The sequence below is a fragment of the Zerene cesonia genome, chromosome 10, assembly GCF_012273895.1.
Source record: "Zerene cesonia ecotype Mississippi chromosome 10, Zerene_cesonia_1.1, whole genome shotgun sequence".
NCBI lineage: Eukaryota > Metazoa > Arthropoda > Insecta > Lepidoptera > Pieridae > Zerene > Zerene cesonia.
The window spans coordinates 2,939,115-2,965,663 of NC_052111.1; the positions used below are offsets into that span (position 1 = coordinate 2,939,115).

Below are 26,549 nucleotides of genomic sequence, written 5' to 3' on the forward strand. Positions count from 1 at the left end.
CGGTCGTGGTGGAAATCTTTGAGGGAGGCCTTTGTCCAGCAGTGGACGTCCCACGGCTGAAACGACGACGACGACGAATATATGTAATACGATAGATCACACGATTTTATTAATACAAATTATGTTTCTAACATAACAGCTGTTCTACAAATAACTCATCACTACATAGTATAAAACAAAGTCGCTTTCTCTGTCTGTCCCTATGTCCCTATATATGCTTTCTTCTTATTCTTTTTTATTTTTAAACTGCGTAACGTTTTTGATGGGGTTTTTTTAAGTTTATATATATAATAACATCTATTAAACTACTCTGGATTTAAATTTTTCGCAGGCAAAAGCTAGTAACATAACAAGCTTTCTCTAATGCGAATATTGTATTAGAAAAACTTACTAATTCTCTATGGCTACAACTGCAATGCCAGTCACTAATTTATCAGCAAACGTAACAATAGAATATATAGATGCTCCTTGGTGTGAATGTGGTCCGATCAGGTCTGCTGTTACACATAAACTTGATACAAGGGTTATGGAACTGCCAGCTCCTGTGAGAAAAATATTGTGTTTCATTAATTAATTTTACTTACGGAACTGATTTTAAAATAGTTAACTGATTTTTAACAATATTTATAAGACTACTATCAAACAGGTCTTCCTCAAAGAGAAGTTAGTCTCTCTAATAAGGACTAATAAAGTACTATACCATAAGTAATTATGTTATATTACCATAAGTAATAATGTTATATAAGTACGGTCTAGTCTTATAGACTAGTTATTTCCATTAAAATTGATCCACCTGTTTCTGAATCCGTGATTTCCGCAAACAGACTGTTTCAGAATAGTTTTGAAATCGTTTGTTTTCTTATTGTTCTTATGAGAAAACGAATGGAAAAACTTCTATTATGTATATTTCCATTATAGCTTTTTTTATAGCATTCAAATGCTTTATAAATTTCTTATTTTTTGTTTGGGCGGTTAGCGAGTGTTCTATCGGTAGAAGTATGTAATATACCTATTTTTTTTTAATTCTGCCTATTAATTACAGTAAAACACAAACAACTGTAAAAACCCAACAACCTTAAGTATTTTATGGGAGAATTAATTTAATTTATTTTATCAGCATGACGCAACTATAAATTGCAGTTATTCTGGGAAATTTATTCAGTTACTAGCATTCATATTAGTAGTAGTTACTTGAATATTAAATATTTATTATTACAAATTAAACTTCTCAGTAGGTACACTACTAAAAGTACTTACCGATTAGAGTCGCGACCAAATATATTTGTACGACGCTGGCTCCCGGATCAATCGTAACTGCTATCCAAACGCAACTAATCAGGCTGAACAAACTTCCTATTAAATATGCAACCTATAAATAAAATATATGAATTGTGTGTATATTACGCTAAAACACCGCTCAGAATACGTTCATTTTCAGAGCGAAAATTTGGAATTTGAACTAGCACCAACAGAATTGTAATAATCATATCCGTTACTTAAAACTTAACTCAAAACTTTTTTTATTTAGCTAGACTTTTTCTAAAAACGTCTTGATTGCGTCACATAGCATAACGATTACTAAAAGTATTACTAAACATGAATCTAATGGACCGGATCGACGTGTTACAATGATTACTTAGTCCGAGAGCGTTTCAGCCGCATGATCTAAGGAAATTCCCCGTTTAGATTAATGGAAACTTGTTGTATTTATAGGGACACGGCTACAAAAGTCTGATCACACGACCTCTGAAATGTATATGATTCTGCGGAAACTTGTACAAGACTTGGATAACAGGAGTAAATTACTGTTAAAACGCGACTAATTTCCTATGTTAAATTCGTATAAAACAAATCTTTAGCTGATGTATAAATGTATTTAGTACTCTACTTAATACTCTTGAGATTCCTCCCAAATTTATTATGCTCAATGCAAAATGATCATTTATATAAATATTTACCTGATTACCAATTTTACTTATGTTGCTCTTCAAAAGAAAAGAGAATAGTAGGGATGATATGTACAGCACGAGCGGTACACTCGCTACCAATTCGGATCCTTCAGAAGGATTTACCGAGAGTCGTTCTTCTAAAAATAAGGGCACGTACACTAAACTAAGTGCCCAATACAGTCGAGAGAATACATATCTGAAAGAAATTAAGGCAAACATACAATTAACCGAGTATCTATACTAATATGTATTAAGCTGAAGAGTTTGTTTGTTTGTTTGAACGCACTAATCTCAGGAACTACTGGTCCGATTTGAAAAATTCTTTTAGTCTTAGATAGCCTATTTATTGAAGAAGGCTATCTATACTATCCTATCCTACTAATACTATAAATGCGAAAGTGTGTAAGGATGTTTGTATGTTTGTTACTCTTTCACACAAAAACTACTGAACGATACATTCTGAGAATTTTTTTATTGATTTTTCTACGGTTTGGCAAATAACGCGAGTTCAAATCCCGCCTCGTGATCAAATTTTTTCTATTCTTTCAAAATTTCTCATTTATAAAGCATTGCAATGCTATAAAAATAAAAATTAAATCGATACATTCTTATAAACTTTCGTGTTTATAATTAATATTTATAATATTAAAAGGATTGTAGCGGATTAAATCCTACCCTAGATTTACTCCGTTACCCAAAAATGAAAGTTTCATCAAATTAAATATAAATTCCTCTTGCCCTCTTTCAGATTGTAGTATGTGGGTATCAAGCTATTTAACTAAGCCTATGCTCACTTATTACAGCAAATCTCGATCAAGGACGGGTCGATCGATTCGGATTTATTTTGCATTCTGGGATTTGATAGATACTAAGTGATAAGTATTTTAAATGTGAGTAGAGATGATTTCATACTATTTAGCTCATTATGGATGCTTAGAATTTGTTTAAAAACCCAATAATGAAAGAAGATAACAATACCTAAGTATCCAAATTATGTAAATACAATGTTTATAATCTTAAATCTAATATTTGCTTATTTGCGTAGATCCGTCAATTTTACAAGCTGGACATAATGTGTTTCATCTATATTTAGATTCAACTGTTGAATATAACTGGTCAGAAGTTATGGGAGACATGCGAGGAAATAAACAATCTTGAAAAGTTCTGACTAGCTTAATACATTACTTACAGTAAACTAGTTTGGTATAACAGCGGCATTCTTAAAAAGAACATTATTTTTGATTTGGTCGATTTTAAGAGATTCTCTTCACCGATCTCTGTATCTGTCTTAATAATTTTTCGATCAATATTCGACTTTAGTTTAAAAAATATATGAAACATTGTCACGCACGTGACCCCAATGATGGAAATTATTAATGATACATTCTGAAATAGATAAACAAAAATAAAAATAAGATGGTACACAAAGCGAAACAGAGAAGTCGTTTTGTACAAATTTCTGGTAAAGTTGTCACGTTTGAACCCAAAAAGCGTTTCAATTATCAGCATTTATAGCAAAAATAAGTAAAAAAAAAGTTCCATGCACCCACCCTAAATTTATAATCATCAGTAGGTCCAATAAAGTTGCTGTACTGCGTAGCTCTTAAAACGATCCATGTTATAAAGTATACCGTCAAACTCGATATCACAGAAGCCATATAACTGGAAACCAATGATAGATTTGGTTAAGTACCGCATTTAATATGCCCCAAATATAATTCATATACTTAGGAAGACCGATTCTGTAATTTGATATCTCAAATATTTACCGTATGGAAGTCAATTCAGAACGAACTTGTAAGCTGTCTGAAATGGAAGGTATCATTGCCAAGTGCGATATTTGTACGACAGCCCAGCCGATTTGAAATATTGTGATTAGAACAGCATAATAAAACGGCATCCACCATGACAAATATTCCGGATCATTCCGCATCCAGCAACCCCAACATCGAATGAATAATAAGGGAAATGTACAAGCCACGAGAACAGACCCTGAAATAGAAAAGCTGGATTCTTATAAATGCACTTACTTCTCGTACCTATAGGTATAACAATATTATGTAGTTTAGTAGGTATTACTTTCTGACACGTATTGTGTATACGGCACACATATGATGTTATCCAATATGTAATATATTACTGTGTATGATTATTTTATGATTTTATTTACACACCTGTTAAATGCCATACTGTCTTTGTGCTATATTTGTCAGCTAATACTCCCACCACTGGTGTAGCCAAGGCATCTACCACTTGACCTAAAAAATTGATTATTATGACATAACTACTTATACAAAATTGTTTCCTTACATACGACAATTAATATAATTGACCATTACTGACCCAATAGTAACATAGCACCAGCTACCACTGCCTTCATTTCGAGCACGGCTTGAAAGAATAGCATCATGTAAGAAAACCACATTGCAGCACAGAGATCGTTGTAGACATGTCCGAATCCGAAAAGATAGTTTTGACCAATTCGCCACCATTTTCTTCGTTTAACCGGAATACTTTTTGAAACAAATAAAATTATCGTTGATATTTATTGCAATATGTAGTAGCAGTGATCCCCAGTGGACATTTACAATAAAGTATTGGTAGCACGGCATAGGGTTGAATGCTGATTACATAATGCTAGTAAATAAAAGCTACTTATTATTATTTTATTAAATTGATTAGTATAAGTTCTTAGTAAGAAAACGAAACTGTACTTTACTGCATTTACAAAATACAGTAAGCGCAATATAAATTTTAGAAAAACCATCTTTCATAAAATAGAATAGAATAGAGAAAATAACAGCTCTGATACAGTTGTTACTTAAAAACACTCTGTAGCCTCTGTTTGGGTGGTAAGGTGTTATTAATTAATTGATGTGATATTAAAAAGAACAAGTAGATACAACTACACTTAAAAAGTACAATTACATTAATATGACAGTAATAAAACAGGAAATTTTATTTTAGATATTAAATCATACAGTCTGAACACCTGATACGTGTATAGGTGTATACGCTCGATGTTAATAAGCAATCCTTGAAAAGGTTGTCAATTACTAATTTAAGGAAAATTATACAACAATCAAAGATTGAAACTTATCCTCCATAGGAGATACATTATTACTTTTGGGCGTAAATTTTTTGTTAAACTGATAATTTTACCGTTCAATTTTAGCTTTATCAATTAACTTCCGGCATCCTGTAATTATAGAAAGGTAAAGGTGGTTAAGTACCTTACATTTAGTGATAGCATTAGCATTACAATTATCCAGTTTTTTGAAACACAATGGTATGAGACTTTATTTACGTGGATATATTTTATTGTATATAAAAAAAGTACTTTATGATTAGTCAAACGTACGGAAGTGTCAATATATCTTAACTACGAGGATAGTCTTCGTTTTGTGCCCTACTTATCTGTTGAGCGTCGCAAATTGGCTGAATTGAAGATTGCTTTTTGTTAGCAAATAATAGCTCTTGATTACCTTATAGTAAATTCATCATCGTTACATTCATTCTTCTCTTCGTTCACCCCGTTTTCGTTTTCATCTGTGGCACCGTAATTAATAGGCATTTTTAAATATTATTTTTTAACAAAAAATCACTATTTAGTTATCACTGTATTGTGCACAATAAATAACTTCATTTCATTTTGATTATTGTGAAAATATAAAAAAAAAATAATATAAACGATAGACGCGTGTTTCTTGATGGGTTTCCTTCGACTTTGTGGCTTATTTGATCGTAATATCTAACCCCGATATCGTGACAATTCGTGTACGTATGTATATGCTCTATAATCTCTTTACCGAATTATAGTGTTTCAAAAGTGCTTCAAAATTTTGTTATATTTTCGTGAATTCAAAATGCATATCAAAGACTAATATTAAGTTATTAATTTCTACGAACACTTCTCTCATCTCTCATCTCTTTCTAGTTTCAAAACATTGGACTTGCTTGTTCAAAATATCTAATCCTAGCTATAAGCGTGTAGGCATAATCCATTGCAATATAAAAATGTATGATATGCTTTAAGATATACGATAATTTGAGTGTGTTGAAAATCGAATGCTACATTTGATTCGATAGAAAAATAAAAAAATTAGAAAACCACTAAATAATTCTTTTGACGATTAATAACCATGCTTATAAATATTCAGATTTTTGTCAAATAATTCTTCAAGCAACATATAGATAACGTAATGGTCTTTATAAATGGTCTTTTTCAATAATATGCCTTTCCTCCGCTCTAAGAGATGTATTATAATATTCAGTCACGATCGCGTAAACCGCAAAATTGTTCTTTGATATACTAAGGTCTAAGGCATTGTTTGTGACCTAAATACTAATATAACTAAAAGAAGCCTTCAATAAACTATTTCATTCAATTGCTTTACGTGTAAACTTTGTTAGTTTGTGCAAGAAATGTCTAAAACTACGCTACCCATTTTGAAAATTCATTGACCAGTTGAAAGATACAATATTGTGTAAGATAGGGTTTTTATGTCGTCAATTTTTTTTTATTTATTCTACCTGGATAGGCAGGGCGACAGGTTAAATAGCTCAAATCTGAGGTAGATTAATTTACGTTACTTACTAAATAAATTTTAAAGTACCGTTATTTTTTGTAGTTAAAGTATACAAGTTATTTAATTTGTCATTGGCTTCTGTTGATAGCAGGCTTCTGTACACCCAAAGTTTAATTAATAAACGGAAATGGATCTGATATCAACATTGTAGGACACGTTGTAATACTTTTTTTCATGTCAAACATATTTTTAAGCAGTTTTTATGAAACAAAAAAAATTGATAGTCATGGGTTTTTAGCTGCTATTTAAAAAATATTCAAGGAAACAGCATATTAAAATAACAAGAAATTAAAAAATTCTCTATATAAGCGCCATCTGTTATCAAATGGATACACTAACTTGAAATACACAGTCCTTTGTTGATATCGCTTAGTCCAGTACGTAGAAACAGCAGTTAAATCCAACAGATGTCTTTAGTGACTAGATTTTATCTTATGAAATATTTATTGGAATAATGAATGGGATGGGAAAAGATTTACGTTTTTTTTTAATAATATATGCAGCATTTTAAAAAGGAAAACACACAATCATAGAGATATTATATTACAAGGTAGTTTCTTATATCACATACGATATATTCGAAGTTATATTATCACTAGCTGTAGCCCGTAGCTTCGCCCGCGTGGCCTAAATCTAAATAATTTTTCATGGTACAAATTTCCATTCCACTGAGGGAGTAGAATTTATCTAAATCTTTTCTTAGCAGATGCCCACTATCTACATAATAGTGGCCATCTACATGCGATCGGTGCCAGGAGGTTGGGCTTTGCGTTGATGGATCAGTCAGTCAGTCACCTTTGTGTTTTATGTATTCATTCAACTGTGGCGCCACAGATGAGTGGATATTAAGATAAACGCGCACATTACACATAATAATAACTCTAATACTTTTTTTAATGTTGTCGTCGGCAATGGAGCTGGCGGGCCGCCTGATAGTAAGCGCTACCACCGCCCATGAACATTTGGAGAGGCGTATGGGTAAGGAAAAGGAGATGGGCTTCCAGAGATTACGATCAAATAAATTCCATTTTGTCCTATGTACTCTGTGTACGTGTGTACTTGCTATTTATAGTATTAGTTGTTTATTTAAAAGTAATGCAAATGTAAGGTGTACTAACGAAGCATAACAGATTTATACAATAAATTACCTTTATAAATTTTATGTACAGGTACATATTATAAGGGGGAAAGATTGTTTTACTCGTTTAGTTTGCCTGTATGCACCAAATAATTGAAAATTCATTCATGGGGGCTCATTCAGAAATATAGTAGGTAGATATTTATGAATGACATAGGCTATATTTTATTTTCTTATTCAACTTAATCGAAGCCGTTTTGAACGGTAAGTAATTAATTAGGTAAACATTATTAAAAAAGGGAACGTCTACGACAGGATACACACATCATATAGGTGTAAAAGTATTTTGCATAGTTAGAGGTCAATGTATCCTTTTTCTTTAAAACATTGTTTAGCAATAATTTTACCCACAAACACGCTTTAATCATTTAAAATGTACTCGTAGAAGCGAATAATGGTTCACAGTAAATATAATATGAGATTTGTCAATGGAATGCCCGAAAATGAGTGATGTGCACCAAACCTGCAACCCTAATTTATGGGCCAGCCGGTGTCTGCGTAGACATTCGTGGTCGCTCGCAGTCGCAATAATTAAATCGACTATTAATTAACATGACCACGGTAATGGGTATTATAATTAATCTTTCAGCTGAGTCAGATTCCACTTTTAAAATGTTATATTACTGTACCGTTGAAAATATCGGTGCAGCACTTTATTTATGCTGTTACAATTTATGGATTTTTAAAATGCGTAATAATATTTTTGAGAGTTGACACCATACAAACAATGTTGATGTTCTCTTATACCGATATTATTTTTATTGTGCAAGTATCCATTAAACTTTAAAGATTTAAATGCAGAAATAAAGTCAAATATTCCAAAGGATAGGTGTTTTGTAACTACGTCCTAGAGATACAAGTATCGTATTAACAAAATATATTGAACACACGTTTCAATTACTTGTGTTTTCCATTACAGTCGTATACCTAAGTAATCAAATGAAAACTTTTGACTTCATCACACATTAACTTTAAGAATATTTGTCAAGCGTATTAATTTCAACGCAAGCTTGATTTTTATAAATGAGTCCATATAATTACTATTCCCTTTATGTCTCTTTATCTAGTAAGAGAGTTTCTTGTTTGGTTTTTGAAATTCATTCAAGAACCCTCATCTATTTCTATTATTTAAAGTCTAATGAGCAAAAACATTTTAGCGTCAACAAGACAACTGGCAGGAGAAAAACGTGGGTAGATATTAAATCAGAGCTTTTGTCAATATTATGTATTTAGGCCTATTGTACTCATTATGTATGCCAAGCATAAATTAATTTAAAGTTTGTCTTTAGATTTCAAACAGGTGAACAGTGTATTGAATAAACCGTGGGTACTAAATAATATAGAGTAAGTAATAATTTATATTAATTATTTTCGAAACAATGATATCGTCATAATACTAAGTTTTCGAAATCTTTGGGGTGTATGTAATTTTATAGGCTTAGGCAGTGTTTTTTTTTTTATCTTCCGTCAGAATATGGTAATGAAATAACAGAAATGGCAATAAGCTCGTATTTGACCACGTTTATTTGCGATATTATAGGTAAATGTTTACGTATCTGACTAATCTTCTCGACGAGCACCTAATCAATACCCAAAATAAATGAAGAGGTAATTGTAACGGCCTGTAATTTTTAATGTGTAATATTTAAATATTTAGAAATGTTTCCTACGTCGAATGTATTTTTTTTTAATATAAGTAGTATTTTTTCTTGTGCTTGATTTTCGATGTAAAATGTTCGAAACGTCGGGTTGAATAATATGCTGAATAAATAACGTTTAAAATCCATTAAAAAGTCTTTAATTTATAAATTTGAAATCTTATACCTTTAAACGAGCAATTCTTGTATATATATATATATATATATATATATATATATATATATAATTGGAATCTCGGAATCGGCTCCAACGATTTTCATGAAATTTTGTATATAGGGGTTTTCGGGGGCGATAAATCGATCTAGCTAGGAATTTTTTTTAGAAAATGTCATATTCGTGTTTTATTCGTGTTTTTTTTTCCTGACATCTATTGGTGAATAATAATACTTTTTTGCTTCGAAGATAGCTGGACAACTGAAATAACACATAGGCACTTTTTATACCGATATTCCTACGGGATACGGTTACGCAGCACGCTTACGCGGTTTCAACCGCGGGTCACAGCTAGTAAGTTTTAAGTGCCAAAAAGAGTCCGTTAATTAAAATAAAATATTTTATTCCATTTGGGTAATGAAACTTAAGGTAATAATCTTTACAAATAAAAATTTCGTGTTATTAAAACTACACTGGATTTGACTCCGATTGTATGACGATAATCAATGTTAAAAATTAGACAACTTAAGAAAAAATCTACCCGGGCGGAGCCGGGGTAAGCATCAAGTGTTACATAAAAACATAATTGATCCAATACGAATTGGTATGGAAATCACGATTCATTCTAAACCAACTTTATAGTTAACGAGACCTTGGCAAACAAACGAGAATTGTTTAAATGTGTGGCCATCTGCTGTGATCACCGTTTGAACAGACAACGTCTCTGGAATGGCAATTAAATCGTAAGAGCACAGAATTATGATGATACTCTTGTTATTTTATTAAAATATTCAGTGAAGTGAATAAGAACTTTATTCAATCTATGCAATCTATATTAAAATTGTTATAAAATAAAAAATAACAATTCAAGGAAAGTACTCATATTCATTGCATAAAAAATTGGTGTTACAATGTTTTTTACATGTTTTTTGCTAGTGTAAGCAAAAGTACTGGTCAGCTACAATTAATTAATACGAAACTGGTTGAATACAAATATTTTAATTTCTGGATCTATTTTAAAACCGATGAATTAAGAAACGTTGAATGTTATATAGAAAGGATGATTTTTGGATTTTTGTCTCTTTATTTAAAGTATTTTCCTAGATCCTACAGAATCCTTATGGATAATGCTACTTTATCGTGTATCATTAATGTATTTTGTAGTATCATAAGCCTCATCATGTATGCATACAGGTTTAAAAGTTTCCATTCAGAACGACTTTCTTCATATTTTAGGAAATACTGAAACCGCAGAGTCCTCGTCTTAGCGACTTGTTCTTGTAAGATGCCTTTTATATTGGGTACATTGTATAAGGGTTAGCGAAACGAGCATTTGACCCAGTATCCCACAATAAATGCAGTTTGCGGTACCTACAATACCAGCATAGTACTATTGCTCGCTATGATAGTATTGTTACCAGTAATAGCACATATAACATAATACTAGTACATAATACGTAATGGTAAGAATCACGGTCAGATTATTCATTTTTATCATCCGACGTCCCAAAAACGAAGGAGGTTCTCTATTCAATTGAATTATTTGTTTTTTTGGTTTTGTTACTCCTTGGGTTTTCCACGAATTTACTTGATTCGTGTGTTTGATGGGAAATAGGTATCATGCGGTCCTATTTTAAAATTTAGATTTGTTTGTCCCTCTATCACGCCGTAACGAAACGATTTGTATGATGATGATGTATGTCTGCAGATAATTAGGAGATTAGAGAGTGGCAAACTGCTTTTTTACCGCGGAAAGTTTGTAAACAATAAGGATATACAAATAAAATATATATCTAAAGAAACTAATCTTTTCAATTTGAAGGCGAGATCGACTAGTGTTTTACCTAACAAAACATAGGGAATAAATAAAATATAAAGAACCTATCCCTATATATTTTATGTTTGTCCATATAAAAACAAATTGATTATGTGATTATTATTCAGAAAACGTTTGACAATATCGAACGCGGCGTTTTTCTTACAGATGGCTACTTTTATACGATGTTTTTATTATACAGTAATATAAAAGTGCTGTTCATTTTTTACACAAAATATTACCTAAAGAACATGTAAGAAAAAGCGAATACTTTATATGACACGAGGATATTTTGAAATTATATAAAAAACACAATTATTTTGGGCTCGGCGTGAGGATAAAAATAATTTTTACCGTGTGTTATACCATGTCATATTTCGTTCTATGCGAGGAATCCAAGCGAGAAAGGCAAATATATTGCGGTAGTCCAATGTTATACAGAGAGCAGCGGTGGCTTGTATGAAATTTATATCAAATTCTACGATCTAAGTGATACCTATTTGTGTATTTTAAAATAGGCAGGTTCTTTGTAATATTCATATTTTACTATCAATATTATAATTATTATGCCGTCGTTTCAGCTGTAAATGCTGACAACTTATTGTAATGAAAAAAGTATAAGTTACTCATATTTACTCTATTTATATTTGCGGCTTTGATAGTTTATACAGCCTATGTCGATACCAACACTACGATATCATGACAATGAAACCCCATGACATGACAAAATCAGTCCACGCCATAAGCTATCAAAGAAAAGGACATACATAAATAATTACCCTCGTTCGATTCCAGTAATAAGCTTTACAGGCCATATCCAGAAATTGTGAAACTGGCAGTTAAGATTGTCAACTCTTTTTCACAAATCCCCGATTGAATTGATAAATTACTAAGATTTTAGATACTTTTGTTAGAGCAATGGATAATGATATGTTTTAAACGTAGTTGTTAAAGCAGGTGCAATGGACCGCATTCCATGACGCTAGAAAAACTGGAATGCCTGCTCCTGTTTACTGAGTAGTTTGAATGTCCAGATTAGATTGTTTTATTACATTACGTATTTATGTGTTCTAAAAGAGTCGGAAAGTATAAATAAATTGTCTCAGATTTATCTTTCTACTTGCTGCGCCCCGCGATTTCACCCGCGTAAGTCCGTATCCCGTAGGAATATCGGGATAAAAAGTTGCCTTTATGTTTCCAGTTGTTCAGCTGTACGTACCAAATTTCATTGCAATTGATTTAGTAGTTTTTGCGTGAAAGAGTAACAAACACACACACACACACACATCCTTACAAACTTTCGCATTTATGATATTAGTAGTATAGGATAGGATAAACGTTATATTAGAAATCATAGAATATGTTTATAAATCTATATTTATACCTATGGTAAGATAACGTTAAATCGAAAAAAATTATCTTACATGTAATGGAGAGAAAAGACGAAGAGGAGTTAAGCATACAAGATGAAATGAAACCTCACGAGAAAATTTACTAAAACTATACGGCGATTTTATTAGAAACCTCCCGTTTACTATCTTAATTTAATTGCAAAACGGTGTTGGCAGAATATAAGCGTCAGTGTCTCGTGAATCTAACGTTTATACTAGGCTATTATCTGCTACAGAGAATTTGATATTTATTATTTATATTGATATTGATGTCCTTTCTTTTCTTGATGTATTTTGTGTCTTTTGATTATACTATTTGTATATGTATGTGTATATATCCACAAAAATTATGTACTAGTCATAAACATAATCTCTTCCAAGAGAGCTCTAATGATTTCTAGAACCAGAAAAACGAAGCTTTTAATCACATTCCATGTTATTATAAACGGGACTTACCGCAATACGAGTTAAGTATACCGTTAACAGTAAGTACTATATATTACTCGAATGTTTAAGCCGGTTGTATTTATACTGACCATTATAGATTTTTCTCATTAGGAAGACACTTACTTGAAGTAGGCTCTGGTTAGTGACTACAACTATTATCATAAGGCATTCGGTAAACAGGTCACATGATAGTATTAAGTGTTAAATCCACAAAACCATGCCATTGGACATTTTTCTTGTGACGTATGTAAATAATATGTATTCCTATATATTTTCTTATGAGTTTTGTAAAACAATTATGTTTTTAGAGGATTAGTCTATGTTTTAAAATTCTAATCTTTAACCTTTAGCAACGTAAATGAGAGCTGAATATTTTAAACTAAGGGTCTTGCATTTTTTGTTTGCGATTACACAACAGCTTCACCTTTTACAAGGTTAAAGGGAAAAGGTTGGAGAATAATGTAAAAACGCTAAAATAATCAATAAAGTTTGTTTGCTACGAGATTTAACAGAATGGAATGCTTATTCATTTGATTAACATTGTGAATTTCATTAATCTCGCTTGTAATAATTATTAAAAAAATTTTCTTTATTGCACAATAATAAAGATGAGAAGTATTTACTAAAAATTTGCATTCTATAATAATATAAAGCTGAGTAGTTTGCATGTTTGTTGGTTTCAACGCGTTAATCTCAAGAACTACGGGACCGGTTTCAAAAGTTATTTTATCGTTGGATATGTGCATTGCATGAGTGCTATAGGTTATATATGTAACACAGGCAGAGCCGGGGCGGACACCAAGTTTCATATAAAATTTATTTTTATCACAAGGACTAGTACATCTTAGTACATTGTTAATACAATGAATAAGAACCGCTACACGTAAAATAAAAAAAACACAATTGTTAAAATAAAAAAGTGAGTTTTCCCTTTTTATACTTTTAGAGTTCAAATTGGAGTAGTGAGGATGAGGGATGAACTCGACTGACCGCAGACAACCGTTAGTTTGTTATAATTACGCTAATATTAATTACCCCCTAATATGCTTCATTACTCATAATGCAGCACGTCAATTAAACGTTATGAACGTTAGGCATGGAAATGCAAAGTATTCATTGATCAATTAATTATTTCATACTGAAGATACACGAAAGTTAATACATATAAATTCACGAATTACAAAACTTGAGTAAAAGTAAGATGTATCGTTATATGCTGTAAATTACTAAAAAATACTTGTCGTTTTTTTTATAAACTAGAATTAATCGGTTCTCCTCGCCCGGGTTGGTTCACTATAAATAAAGTAAAATATGTTATTCTCTAAAGTAGAATATAGATACACATTTTTATTAAGAAACATATGTATTCTTAAATTGTTATAATTGCAAAATTAACACAATAAAGTATGAAAAGTATTGCATCCAGTTTAAAAAAACAATATATCCTATGTCTAAAGTGAAAGGATTTCGTTGGTTATGTTATGTAAAATAAGCCAAAGTACACATTTATTTGGAGGTCTTAGAAGCCATATTGTTTTCCAAATTAAGTAAGTAGGGTTATATGTATCGAGGTTTAAACTATTCATCACAGAGCCATTTACCTAATCGCCGTAAAGCTCTGAACAAATTACAAAAACAATAAAAAGAAACACCAAGCAATCAATACATTTATCTTGGTGATAATTAACACAGAAACCCACTATCAAATATTTACGTTCTTTCCTCGTTCAGAACATTTGATTGATTAACTATGCTATCGCAGTTAATTTAACATTCGTATTTATAAGAACGGTACAGTCCGTAAGAAATAAGAAAAATTAGGTTATACGAGATAAATAATGATAATATGTATCCTGCCAGTAATTATTTCAAACTAAAACATTTACTTATCGCCATAAAATATGTTGTTTTAATGGTTAATACAATTTTCGATTATTACTATATAAAATCAAAGCCTCCTTTACTATTCAATAATACGCACAAAACAAACACAACGACCAAGCCTTGAAAGGATTAAATAAATTCCGGCGTTTTTTTTAACATGAGGTCAAGAATAATAAGTTTTTAAACCATTGAAACGCTCTTATTATTTCTTAGCAGTGCCATTAATTCCTCGTACCTAAATCGGATAGATATAATCGGTTATATCCTGGAGATACCTTAATATCCGTGATAATGCTACTGGGACTTAGTTACGTCGCCAGCTTAACGTTGATGGAAAGCAATATCTAGCTCAATTATCGCGTTTAACTAAGAATATAACTCAGTTTTAAGTTTTATGAGGGAGTTGTAAAACTTCAAACTGTGTTATATTGAACGGGAGACTTTTTTATATCATTATTTTGCTCGGTTAAATGTCCAGTATATGTTTTAAAACTTCTTGTATCCTAAATTCAATAAACAACCAACCGTTTTGTACAATTTTCAAAGGCAAAATATATAACCATAAAATATAAAGTTTATCTATGGAGGAATCAGTGACTCATCTCAATCCTGATCCCTTTATTTATTTATGCTTGATAAATGAGTTTTCAAGTTTTCGATGTTAAACTTGTAACCAATTACGAAGTCATGTTTGTCAACAAATATAAATAGACAAACAGCTTTTCAGTTATTCGAGATACGTGAGAATTGATCCCCGTTAGGCATAATGTATTGGTGTGTTATGTGAATTGGAATATATTTATTATTCTTTGAATTTTTATCTATATGATTTTACGAAACCTACATCAGTAATTCTTTACTTTATTTATGACTGCATATGAATGTATGTATACATGACTGTAATCTAAAAAATATATATCAATAAGTGCATGCATCGGATATTGGGAAATATATATCCTATTTATACTTATGAAAAATTATTCCATATTTCCCTAGGTCGCTCTTATTGTGATTCTGATCGTTAGAAAAAGAATCTTATGCAAGAAACACTAAAGACATTAACGCCAAAAATGAAATAAAAAGTGAGAAAACTTAACATCCACTTAAACTCCACAGTTTAAACGAAGACACAACAACGTATGTCTGTCAATGGTTAGATTTCGTATGTATTTATTGTTATCGATAAAGAGTTGCATTCTATGCTAAACCGAATTGCAAAGATGTAAAAATAGACACATTAATTGTGTTCCGACTTAAAGAGACCTTCATGAAGTCTGTCCGAAACAGGCTGTTAAATGTGAATCAATTAAGTCGGACATGCTCGCTGCCCATTTGATGGATGCGTTACCGGGCTAACTAGCTTTATATTGATACGATGGATCTACGCAATACGCGAAACACTATTTCCATCCATCGCATGAGTTACATCCGAATAAATTTACGAGTTCGCTGACGCTAACAGAGCGGATGTCAGGGGGATGAAAAATGTAGTCGCGACGTTGGCGCGTCGTGTCTGTGCATCCGAGCCGCTCTGTCAATGCGACTGATTGCGTATTGCACCGCAAATCGATGAACATTTTAACCACTATAAACGGTTCTACACCATTTTAATATAAGTAACAACATTAGCAACTTATCGTATTATATATTGTGGGAGTCGAGCACGCTTCGGCACGAATTGGGCCAGCTCGCACCGGGGAAGTACCACATCCCCACAGAAAACCGGCGTGAAATAGTGGCATGCCACTGTGTTTCGTACGGTGAGTGGGGGAGCCGGAGGCCCGTTTCCTTTTCCTCACCTGTCCTAGTCCATTCCTTCTTTCCAGTCGTTAATCCTTCCCTTTTCCCTTACCCCATAAAAGCGGGCAGCGCATACACAGAGGTACTTTTGCGAATGTTTATGGGCGGTGGTGATCGCTTACCATCAGGCGAACCACCAGCTCAGCTGCCCGCTATGACATAAAAAAAAAAAAAAAATAAAAAATCGTATCTATCGGACATGAATATCATTCCATGCACGAAAATAAGAGCATGACAGGGTCTTTAAATATATCCATACCCATATTTATTATAATACTTGGCCTATGAGTAGGGAAGAGCCGTAAAAGCTATAGAAGTTATGATTTGTACGATATCCGTAAAGTGTAGACGCAGTGTCGGGATCATGTAAATGTAACTAAAAGTAAATGTAAACTCTTAATAAATGTCTCTTAACGCTTGTCAGTAATCACTAGTATCGTTTTAAAATTGGTTGAACGGTATTTCCGTGCACGCTTATCTGCCATAATATGTTCGCAAAATGACGTTCAATGAGAGTGCAGGGCAGGCTGCAATTGGTGCATTCCCGCTGAGGGTTATAGTAATCACGAGGTGGCGCGGCGCACAAATGATCGGTCGCCAGGCGCTAGTTGCCGGTAATGAATCACGGTACCGCTTGCTTGCTAAATCTAGCCCGCAAATCGACGACGATCCCCGAGTAATAAGGTTAGCTCCCCTTAAACCGGCCCAGTCGTGACTAGATACCTTCGGGAGCGTTCATGGCAGAGTTATCTTTTTAAATATACTATAAATTGAAAACGAGTTCTATCGCTATAAAATATTAAATGACTCCACGTCGGATTGAATTTATTGTTCTAAACATATAATGGGCTATTCAAATCTCTATAGCTTTTTTACGAACGACGCAATCGTAGCAAATCTGAAACCGAGCTCATAAAATGAGTTGTTGAAGAGTGGACGCAAAAAAGTTTTTTATAGCCCTTTTTATAGTTTTGTCTGCAGATTACTACCAAAGTAAATACACTCCCTACTCATAAACGGGAAATTAAAGTACGTAATAATGTTGTGAGTAAAATGCCCAGTTATGTATATTCTGAAAATCTAGCGTAAATTAAACTTTTTAAAATTCCTTTTGCGTTTTCTACTCGCCAATTCAGATATAAATTGCATTAACTTTATTACGTATAAGTCAGAAGAAATCGTGAGTCTTTGGTTGAAGCTATAAATTATTATAAGAGCTTTCCAGTGCAGAAACTGGCGACCATCGAAAGAGTTAGGTTCTTAATACATATGTTAACCGTGGGTATTTCTGAATTACCAAGTCTTCTTGAATCAAAAATTTACTTACCATATTTATAAGACTCCTAACTTCTAACTACGAAGCTTTTCGTGAATTAATCTCCTCTAATTATCTCTATTAATGAGATACAAAAACACCAATTTAATATTAAAATATCGTACATTAATTTTATTTTAAAGAGTAAAATAAAAATCGCTAATTAACTGTATTAATACTGAAGGGAGCCATACATACGGCTTCCTTTAGTTTTTAATATAAATTAATTACCAAAAAACAGTTATGATGAAAATATTATGCATATATCTAAAAAGTTCCTTGATTGATACATTTATCTGGTCATAAAAAGGATAATATCAATATGTGTGCCAAAAACCCTGTTTACATTACGTATTACAAAAATCGTTTTTTGTCGTTACCTAAAATTGGACAAAGATTAAGGTTAGAATAGATAAAATTGAACAGATTGTCCATTTGACAATAAATTATAGCGTCATTAAGATTACTAACATTTAGTTCTTAATGTGTTTCTATTTATACGAGAGGATGAAAGTAGACAAAGAAGGAAGTACTAAACATTAATTCTTGGAATTAATTTTCAGTAATTAGTAAAGTAAAGTTTATAGGTGGCACATAGTATTTCCAGTAGTTACCGAATATCGCAGTACAAATTACAATAAAGTCCTAAAATTATCACTCACCTACCACTATTTTAAAGCTTCTTTCATTTTGTTACATCATAATCATAAACTCGCTTTTTTAACTAATGCAATTTTCAAGAAAATAAATTATTATTTCTTCTTAAAACGTTTCATAGATCGTTTTTTTTCTTACCAATGTAAGAAATAAAAATTACCTATTGAGGTAACGTAAAATTTTCAGATGTATGAGTATATTGAATATAGAATATTTTAACAAAAATATATGTATTTTAGAATTTTATTGTTCCATGAAACAATTAGTTAAGTTTGCGTTATGTATGTCAATGTCAAGCTTATCATGTCAACATAATGCTAATCTACCATGAACTCAAGATTATTTTGAGATACAATTATGCAACATCAAGTCACGACTCTCATTTTATATGTATATGAATTTGTTATTATAATTTATTTGTACAATATAAAACAAAAGTATAATATTAAAATAAAAGAAGAGAAGATAACACAAAATAGATATCAAGGAATTTAATTAAGTTACGATTATGTTGCATTTTCGTCTCTACGAAAATTTAAATTAGGAGGCGATCAAAAATTAAAAGACTAAACAATGTTTTTTTTTTATAGACTAAAAGGTCATCGATTGTCCCTGGGGGGAGGTAGATAGATTTGGTACCATTTTAGTATCTGTAGTATGTACTAAATTGATAATAATTCCTCATTAACACAAAAATAATCACGCGCATCGTTTGAAAACGGATTATTGTAACGAAACCAATAAAAAAAGATCTACACACTATCTACCCACCTACGTTCAATTGAGAACCTTCTTCGTTTCTGGGGACGTCGATTGAAAAGGGTCGAAATACATTTTAAAACAATTAAATATGTTATTTAGCAAATATTTTCCAACAATTGTTCAATCTACCCTTTAAAAAGGAAACTAACGTAAGCGCATAATCTACTCAATTGCAAAATATGGTCCTAACGTGGGTGGACAAATTGGTGCTGAGTCAGGACATGTACGAGGACCGGTTCAGCTAATTCAACATTATCCAGCTGTTCCAATCTGAAGAATTAGGTACAATGATCTAACACTTAACCTGCTAGTGCTAATAAAAGTAAAATAAGATATATTATTCAACATATCCCTTTTGTGTATTTTAAATATTGCTTTTCTTAATAGCTATATATTGCTATACCTATTTTTACATAATATATTCTGATTTATATTAAATTGATAATTTGTCTTAGATGTTTTAGTCTAGCATTTAATCTCTTGAACGAACTATAAGCCGAGAGATTCTATAATATGTATGCATAAACATTATTATTATCGGAGAGAGACTGATTGACTTATGCTAAGCCACGTGAATTTCTCTAGTATATTTAGGGACCCTTGTCCAAATTAATATGATTAATTCTATGCATACTTAATATAAAACCTTTCCGGCCTCGGCTTAGCCCAAGTGGTAAAGTAAATTTCTAAGGGTATTACAATTACCATGCTCTGGTCTCTTATCTATTTCCAGACAAAAATATATATCATAAAACGCTTCGTTTTGACGTGAAAGAAAGACCAACAAACAAACAGGCTTTTACATTTATTATTTTCACATACATCGTAGTTAGGAAATAAGGATAAACGAATCGTATTTTGCAAACACACGAAAAACTGCAAGAAATAATTTTATTAAAAGGACAAATTGAACTTGGCTTATAAATTGTTAACAACACACGTATCAAACTACGCTATATAAATGTGTGTTCGATTAAATAATTAAAGCGCTATTACGTGGCAAGTGTATCCAATCCCCTCTAAAACAGGGGCTTGAGCACGTGCCTAAGCAGATGTGCGACCAAGATATCGGTGAAGTTGCTAACTTTTCACATTTCCTCGAAACCCGCGACAATCTGGGCTTTGTCGCACGTCGTGAATTACTTATCGTCTAAACAGAAATAACGAGTTGCATTCCGCCCGTCTCCCTGCTGTTATACGACCTACTTATTCATATGAATTTGAAAATTTGTTCCATTTAGACGCGGAAATTGCCATCCCCGTGCTGTGTTCTGGATATAACCAAATTCTGTTATAGTTTAATAAATTGTATCTAATTCCTTTCGAAACTTTAAGTAAATTACAGTAGACACGACTACCCGGAGCGAGTCTTCCTTAAAATTACTTTTCTAACTTCAAACTTTTTTAATAGTCAGTAAACGGTGAAGGTTTCATCTTAAAATGATTTTATCATAAAGTTTTTATCAAGTTTCTTAAATTACTCAACGAAACTACGAAAATAGCAGCAACAATGAGTTATTACTTTTAGGTATTCTTTGTGGCTGTGCTACAGTGAAATGATTAAATACTTAATTTCTTATAAATAATAATCAACAACATAGATTTTCATGTACAGTGAACACTTTTTGTTTTTCTTTCCGCCCGCGGCTTCCCATGGGAATGAGATAATTCTATTCTATTCTCAAGCCTTCTAACTATTTCCAGACCCAAAAATCATGCCACACTACATATCATTCCGTTACAACGTGAACAAAAGCCAAACAAATCAAGCCAACTTATAATATAAGTAATGATTTAGAAAGAATATACTATATTATGCTTATATGAAATTATATTGTCGACCATGTTGTAGCATAACAAGAAAACAACAAAGTTTACCCACTGAACAATTTAATTGCTTTGGTAAAGCGTGTCGTGTATGGACAATTTAGTTTGTTCTGCGGTTAGAGGGTGATACAAATGTTGTTTCGCAGTCTTTGCATTAACAAACTTGGCCTGCATAGCCTGCGTAGTGTCGTGGTCGTTTTAACCCTTCGTTTAACAATGCACACATTGCAAATCCTGAAGTTATTTGCCGTGCTGACCAATTTGATATTATACTGTTTTAAGTTTTAGGTTTTTTAAAGAGACTCGTAATGCTTTAAGGATAAATTTAAAAATAGTCTTTCCCTTGTTTTTCTAATTGACATAATGTTCATTCAATGCCAAGTAATCTTGTAAACGTAAGCTTTATATGTAGAAGATGCATCAAGAATTTCATGACGTATCTTAAATTTTACGACGGTTTCATCCACTTAGCTAAGAACATTGCTGTTCGCAATGGCGCATTGCAATTCGTAACGATTATAATTAAAAAACGACTTTTGCTATGTACTTCAAGTCACTATTGAGGATGGTTTAGTAGTTGTTGTATTCTGCTAATTTTCTAATATTTTTTCTTTCACTGATTCTAAAGTAGCCTAGTCATAAAAAAATCAATAATTTTGCTTCGTAGAACTTCAAATATAATTGTTTCGAAGAAGTTATGTGTACTCTACCGTCTGCGAGTAAATTTATGAATATCAAGGGTTAAAGAAATGTGAGGCAATATAGAACAATAATGGTTATAAGTCGTCGACACCTTATACTGACGCCACAACTTATTATAATAAGTTCAACGAAATTAATTTATTCAAAGGGCAGTTAGTTGATCGTTAAATGGGGATCATGTCGGTCACCGCACTTTAGACACGCTAAACGGTCATCAATATCATGTTTGGCTAGACTTAGGCTTTAATAACAACAATAAATCGTTTTTATTTCTAATCTCGTTCATATCTAAGGGAAATACTGGAACAATAGCAATAAAATTAGTTAAATTGGCGCAATGCGTACGTTTGCTTGTACGCGTATGTGAATTACAATTTACAATGGTGAAGTCATAAAAATATTAATTTACGTGGAATTAGAGCTCTTTTATTGCTTTGTTTTAAGACACGAACAAGGACTTTTATTTATTTTTATACAAGCCGACGAATTAAGACAACAAAAAATCATTTTAATACCAATTGTAATTATTTTTTTATATGTATAGCTATATTTTTTGTGTATTTGAAGAAGTTGTCGTCAAGGAGTTTAGTTTTGCAATAAATTCAAAAATGTATATTTTAAAAACTGGATCACTTTTGTATGTCCAATGACATTATGGATTCTCGAAAAATAAGAATGACCTTTGAAAAATTCAAACTCGTTATGAGTTCAAATTTGCTGTGAAACAGTTTAAATTTCCTGCTATCTTTTGCTTTAAAAATGAGACTTACGATCCCGATATTAACATTTTGACAACCAGATATTTAATTATAAAAAAACGTCAATATTGCCATCTTTGTTAAATCATTGCAGAATTGAAATGAAAGTAAGCATTACCTAGGTATTCCACACTTCAGTGAAACTTAAAAAATTCTTTATTTTGAGACTTGATGTATTTTGAAAACTTTTTATACGACTTTTCGGCGCCAATGATCCTTAATTTTGTTAATAATTTTATATTCGTATTGTAGTATCACCCTCACGACTGAATAATAAATTAGTTAAATTCAATAGAGAAGTAATTATAAGAATAGAACAAAGTTCATAAGGAATAGCAAAGTACATTAACTTGCTAGTTCATATATTGTTTTAAATTCTACTTTTTCTTTTCAAGGTGCCTACATCGCTTTTGCATTTTCAGACAGATAACCTTAAAGGGACATCGCATCTCCTTAGCAAACAGTTGTTGCCTTTTTTGTCATATTTGCTAGCCCAGGAAGTTACAAACCAGTTCTTGCAAGACTATGAAGGACAGAAAACAAAAGGTGCGAAGTACTTAATTGGAATGTGCGACAATCGACATGGTATCCTTACCGCAATTAATTAATATTCATACAGTTAACACGAAACAATCTGCGTTCGACGAATTGCATATGAATTCTCTATGGATTTGTCGTCACCCATGCATTTTATAGCACGTACCAGTTCAATAAAGGGGAGAAATCACTTATTGTTACGTTCTTTATATATTATGACAGAAGGCTTTTGTTCTACACTTCTTTGGCTAGATTTTTACTTGATGACTTGTTAGGCATACTATTCAACGAATCGTATATTCATGTTTTTATATTGTTACGTTCATGTATGAATATTCTTTGTATATAAGCTTGTCTAGTTACTTATTGAAGACATCACATTTTGTTTTGTGTCTATGTGTGTCATCTATTTTTAACAACATGCGGTCGCTTAAAATATAAGTAATTGCGCGCATAATCAGAAATACTTATTTATCTTACCACAGACGACAAAATCCAATCTAATACATTCTCTCACATCACCATACTTAACAAAGAACACGCAGGGTGCAATTTGTCTATAAGAATAGCGGTCTATAAATCTCATGAGCACGGCATCTCACATAGTCCACGGTCATCATAATGTGACCTAGTTACGTTGATTTGTACAAATTGCTCATACGTAGGACTACATTTATTTGACCTAGTAATTTAAAGTTAAAATCGAATCGTATTACAAAAGAGATTTCTTTGTTGAAGGTGAACAATTTGCTGCAATAATTGAGGTGGAAAAAGTAAAATATTACGTTTATAGACTGGAGTAAATATCTACTTACTATATGTTGAAAACTTGAGTCATTGTTGAAAAATATCAATAACAATATATTTTTTATTACCACTGAATTCTGCAGACACATATATCCATACATATTTATGTAAAATAAATAATTGTTAATATACTAAAAATATAGAAATGGTTGGATAAGCGGATATGGAACTTTCCATATGTAGTTTTATTTTGTCCATTTTCCGCTTTACACTCCTGATATTTCGACATTTTATTGAAATTATTTATGTTTCTCCCTATTTCAATATTGAGCATTGTTTATTTCCGTTAAATTCCAATTAAACTGTGAAACTGTATTTATTAATGTTCTAATGGCAGAATTCGCTTCGAGTGGTTAAGTCTGTAATGAAACGTGTACCCAATCGGTAAATATATATGACAAACGTTCAGAATTCCTTGTAAATACCAATATATGCACAATTTGAATAACAATTACATTTTGTGTAAAGGATATAATGTGTATTTATTATAAAAGAAAAAATATACTAAACATAATTTATTTATGTCATTATTTGATTATTCAGTTATTCAACTAGCCTCACATTTAAAATGTTTACATAGGAACTTTGAAACAAATAATATTAAAGTCCAACATAGACTGCCTAATTGAAAGGGCTTTGAAAATGTATGTTATAAATTTTAATAACCCGATGTGAATAAAATTTACATTTAATTAGGTATATTTAATATTACTCATCAATCACATCATATAATTAATTATATTTATAATGCTGTGTTTAATTTAGAAATTTACATTGAATGTACTTAGTAAACACTTAATATCATTTTATTAATATACGAATTGTGACACCTATGGACACACTAAAATGTGAAATATATACATCAGCCGTTTTCACAGTAAAGACATGGTCATGTCAATGGATACCCAGTAATACATAATATTGAATATCCTTAGTTATAGCACAGATAACATAATAATATTGTTACAGCAATAGGCTTCGTCATTTCGTTCTTCAAATGAATAAGGTTTCATGTTCATTAATTTTATAATTATTGTACCATATAAATGTAACTTAAGTCCCAACAGCCAAACAGTACCGATACTACCGATTCAATAAATAAAAGATTCATATAATCTCAATGGTATAAACGCTGATAACAATTTTAATTTAAGCATAATGTATAGGCTTATACAAATTGTACGATATCGTAAATTCTGTGAACAGAAATAGTGGACAATAAAGGTTGAAATGTAATCTGATCGTCGGCTTTTAACAATGCACTTGGGATTGGGAAATGGCGGCAAACGCCAATGTTACCATTTTTTGCGAGTCTACGTATTTGTTTTAATTTGTTCCATAATACGGTCATGTTTTAATGTTCTTTTTTGTTGGGAATAATTTAATTTATGTAATAGTAGCAAAAGATTAAAATGACAGCAAGTAAATAAAGCTTCAGTGCAATTGAATGTGTAACAAATTAGGTTAGATGCACCAAGGAAATTCCATTACCGTCGAAGACGATCATGTTGAGCCAAGGGAAGAAATTAAGGCCCGTTTGGGTCATGAGAAAGATTCAATTCACATTTGAGATAACTCAGATATTTTTTTTAAACGAATCAGAGCAGGGCCTTTTATTATTGATTTTTATTTCTTAATGTTATTTCTTAATATTATTAATATCAGTTATTATATAAAATATTTCATTTGCTTTTGAATGATGAGAAACCAATCTGTTAAGTTTTTTTTGTTTCTTAACCCGTCATGAAAAGCAGGTCGACATTTTTTCGGCTGACAACGTACACTCAGCTAAAGCGAACCAACATCACGTGACACGTTCACTCGATTACATAAAAACATTATAAAAAACATTTTAGAGTTTTGGTGATCACTGACCGGTCTGCTCGTATGTAGGTACTCCACCTATAAAATTAATTAGGGTAAATGAAATTGATTTTGTTATATCCAATTAACTAATTAAAGTACTTACAAAAGCTTCAAATAAGTCATAATCCAGTGAGTCACTCAGTTTGAATCAGCAAGAGCCTGTCTCCTAGAAACGAAACGTGGCAACATCGGCGGATGTCGCGCCACTGACTCAGTCACGAAACTGTTTTCATACTTTCACCAATATGGCGAAATTCATTTCTAGATGATTGTTTCTCCCATATTCGATGACGCTGAAACAATCATTTCCCTGACATAATATCCTAAAGGATTACGACCGATCTGTACATTAAATACTTCAAAATGTTTGTATATTAATAATCGTAAACACCTATTATTAACATTTGAATGGTCATAATGAGACACAACAGTAATCTGTCGCAAGAAGAAAAGCAGTAAAAATTTATTTAATAGGTTCGATCTAAATGGCGG

General features: G+C 31.7%; 1 protein-coding gene across 3 annotated transcripts in view; it reads right to left on the reverse strand.

Annotated features, from left to right (window-relative positions):
• Positions 1–26,289, reverse strand: part of LOC119829525 (major facilitator superfamily domain-containing protein 12-like) — a 27,695-nt gene extending 1,406 nt beyond the window's left edge. Inside the window, exons 1-10 of one of the 3 annotated variants that reach the window (XM_038352079.1) lie at positions 26,161–26,289; positions 26,067–26,093; positions 4,293–4,462; positions 4,124–4,207; positions 3,719–3,941; positions 3,500–3,611; positions 3,139–3,335; positions 1,959–2,145; positions 1,258–1,369; positions 392–542 (exon numbers count right to left, since the gene is read on the reverse strand). In XM_038352079.1, coding sequence (XP_038208007.1) covers positions 392–542; positions 1,258–1,369; positions 1,959–2,145; positions 3,139–3,335; positions 3,500–3,611; positions 3,719–3,941; positions 4,124–4,207; positions 4,293–4,462; positions 26,067–26,093; positions 26,161–26,180 — 1,283 coding nt within the window. In that variant the 5' untranslated portion in view covers positions 26,181–26,289. Of the gene's footprint in view, positions 1–391; positions 543–1,257; positions 1,370–1,958; positions 2,146–3,138; positions 3,336–3,499; positions 3,612–3,718; positions 3,942–4,123; positions 4,208–4,292; positions 4,463–5,434; positions 5,665–26,066; positions 26,094–26,160 lie in introns of those variants that run through there. The other 2 variants (XM_038352081.1, XM_038352078.1) reach the window with 2 other exon arrangements.
• Positions 26,290–26,549: the final 260 nt, after the last annotated feature.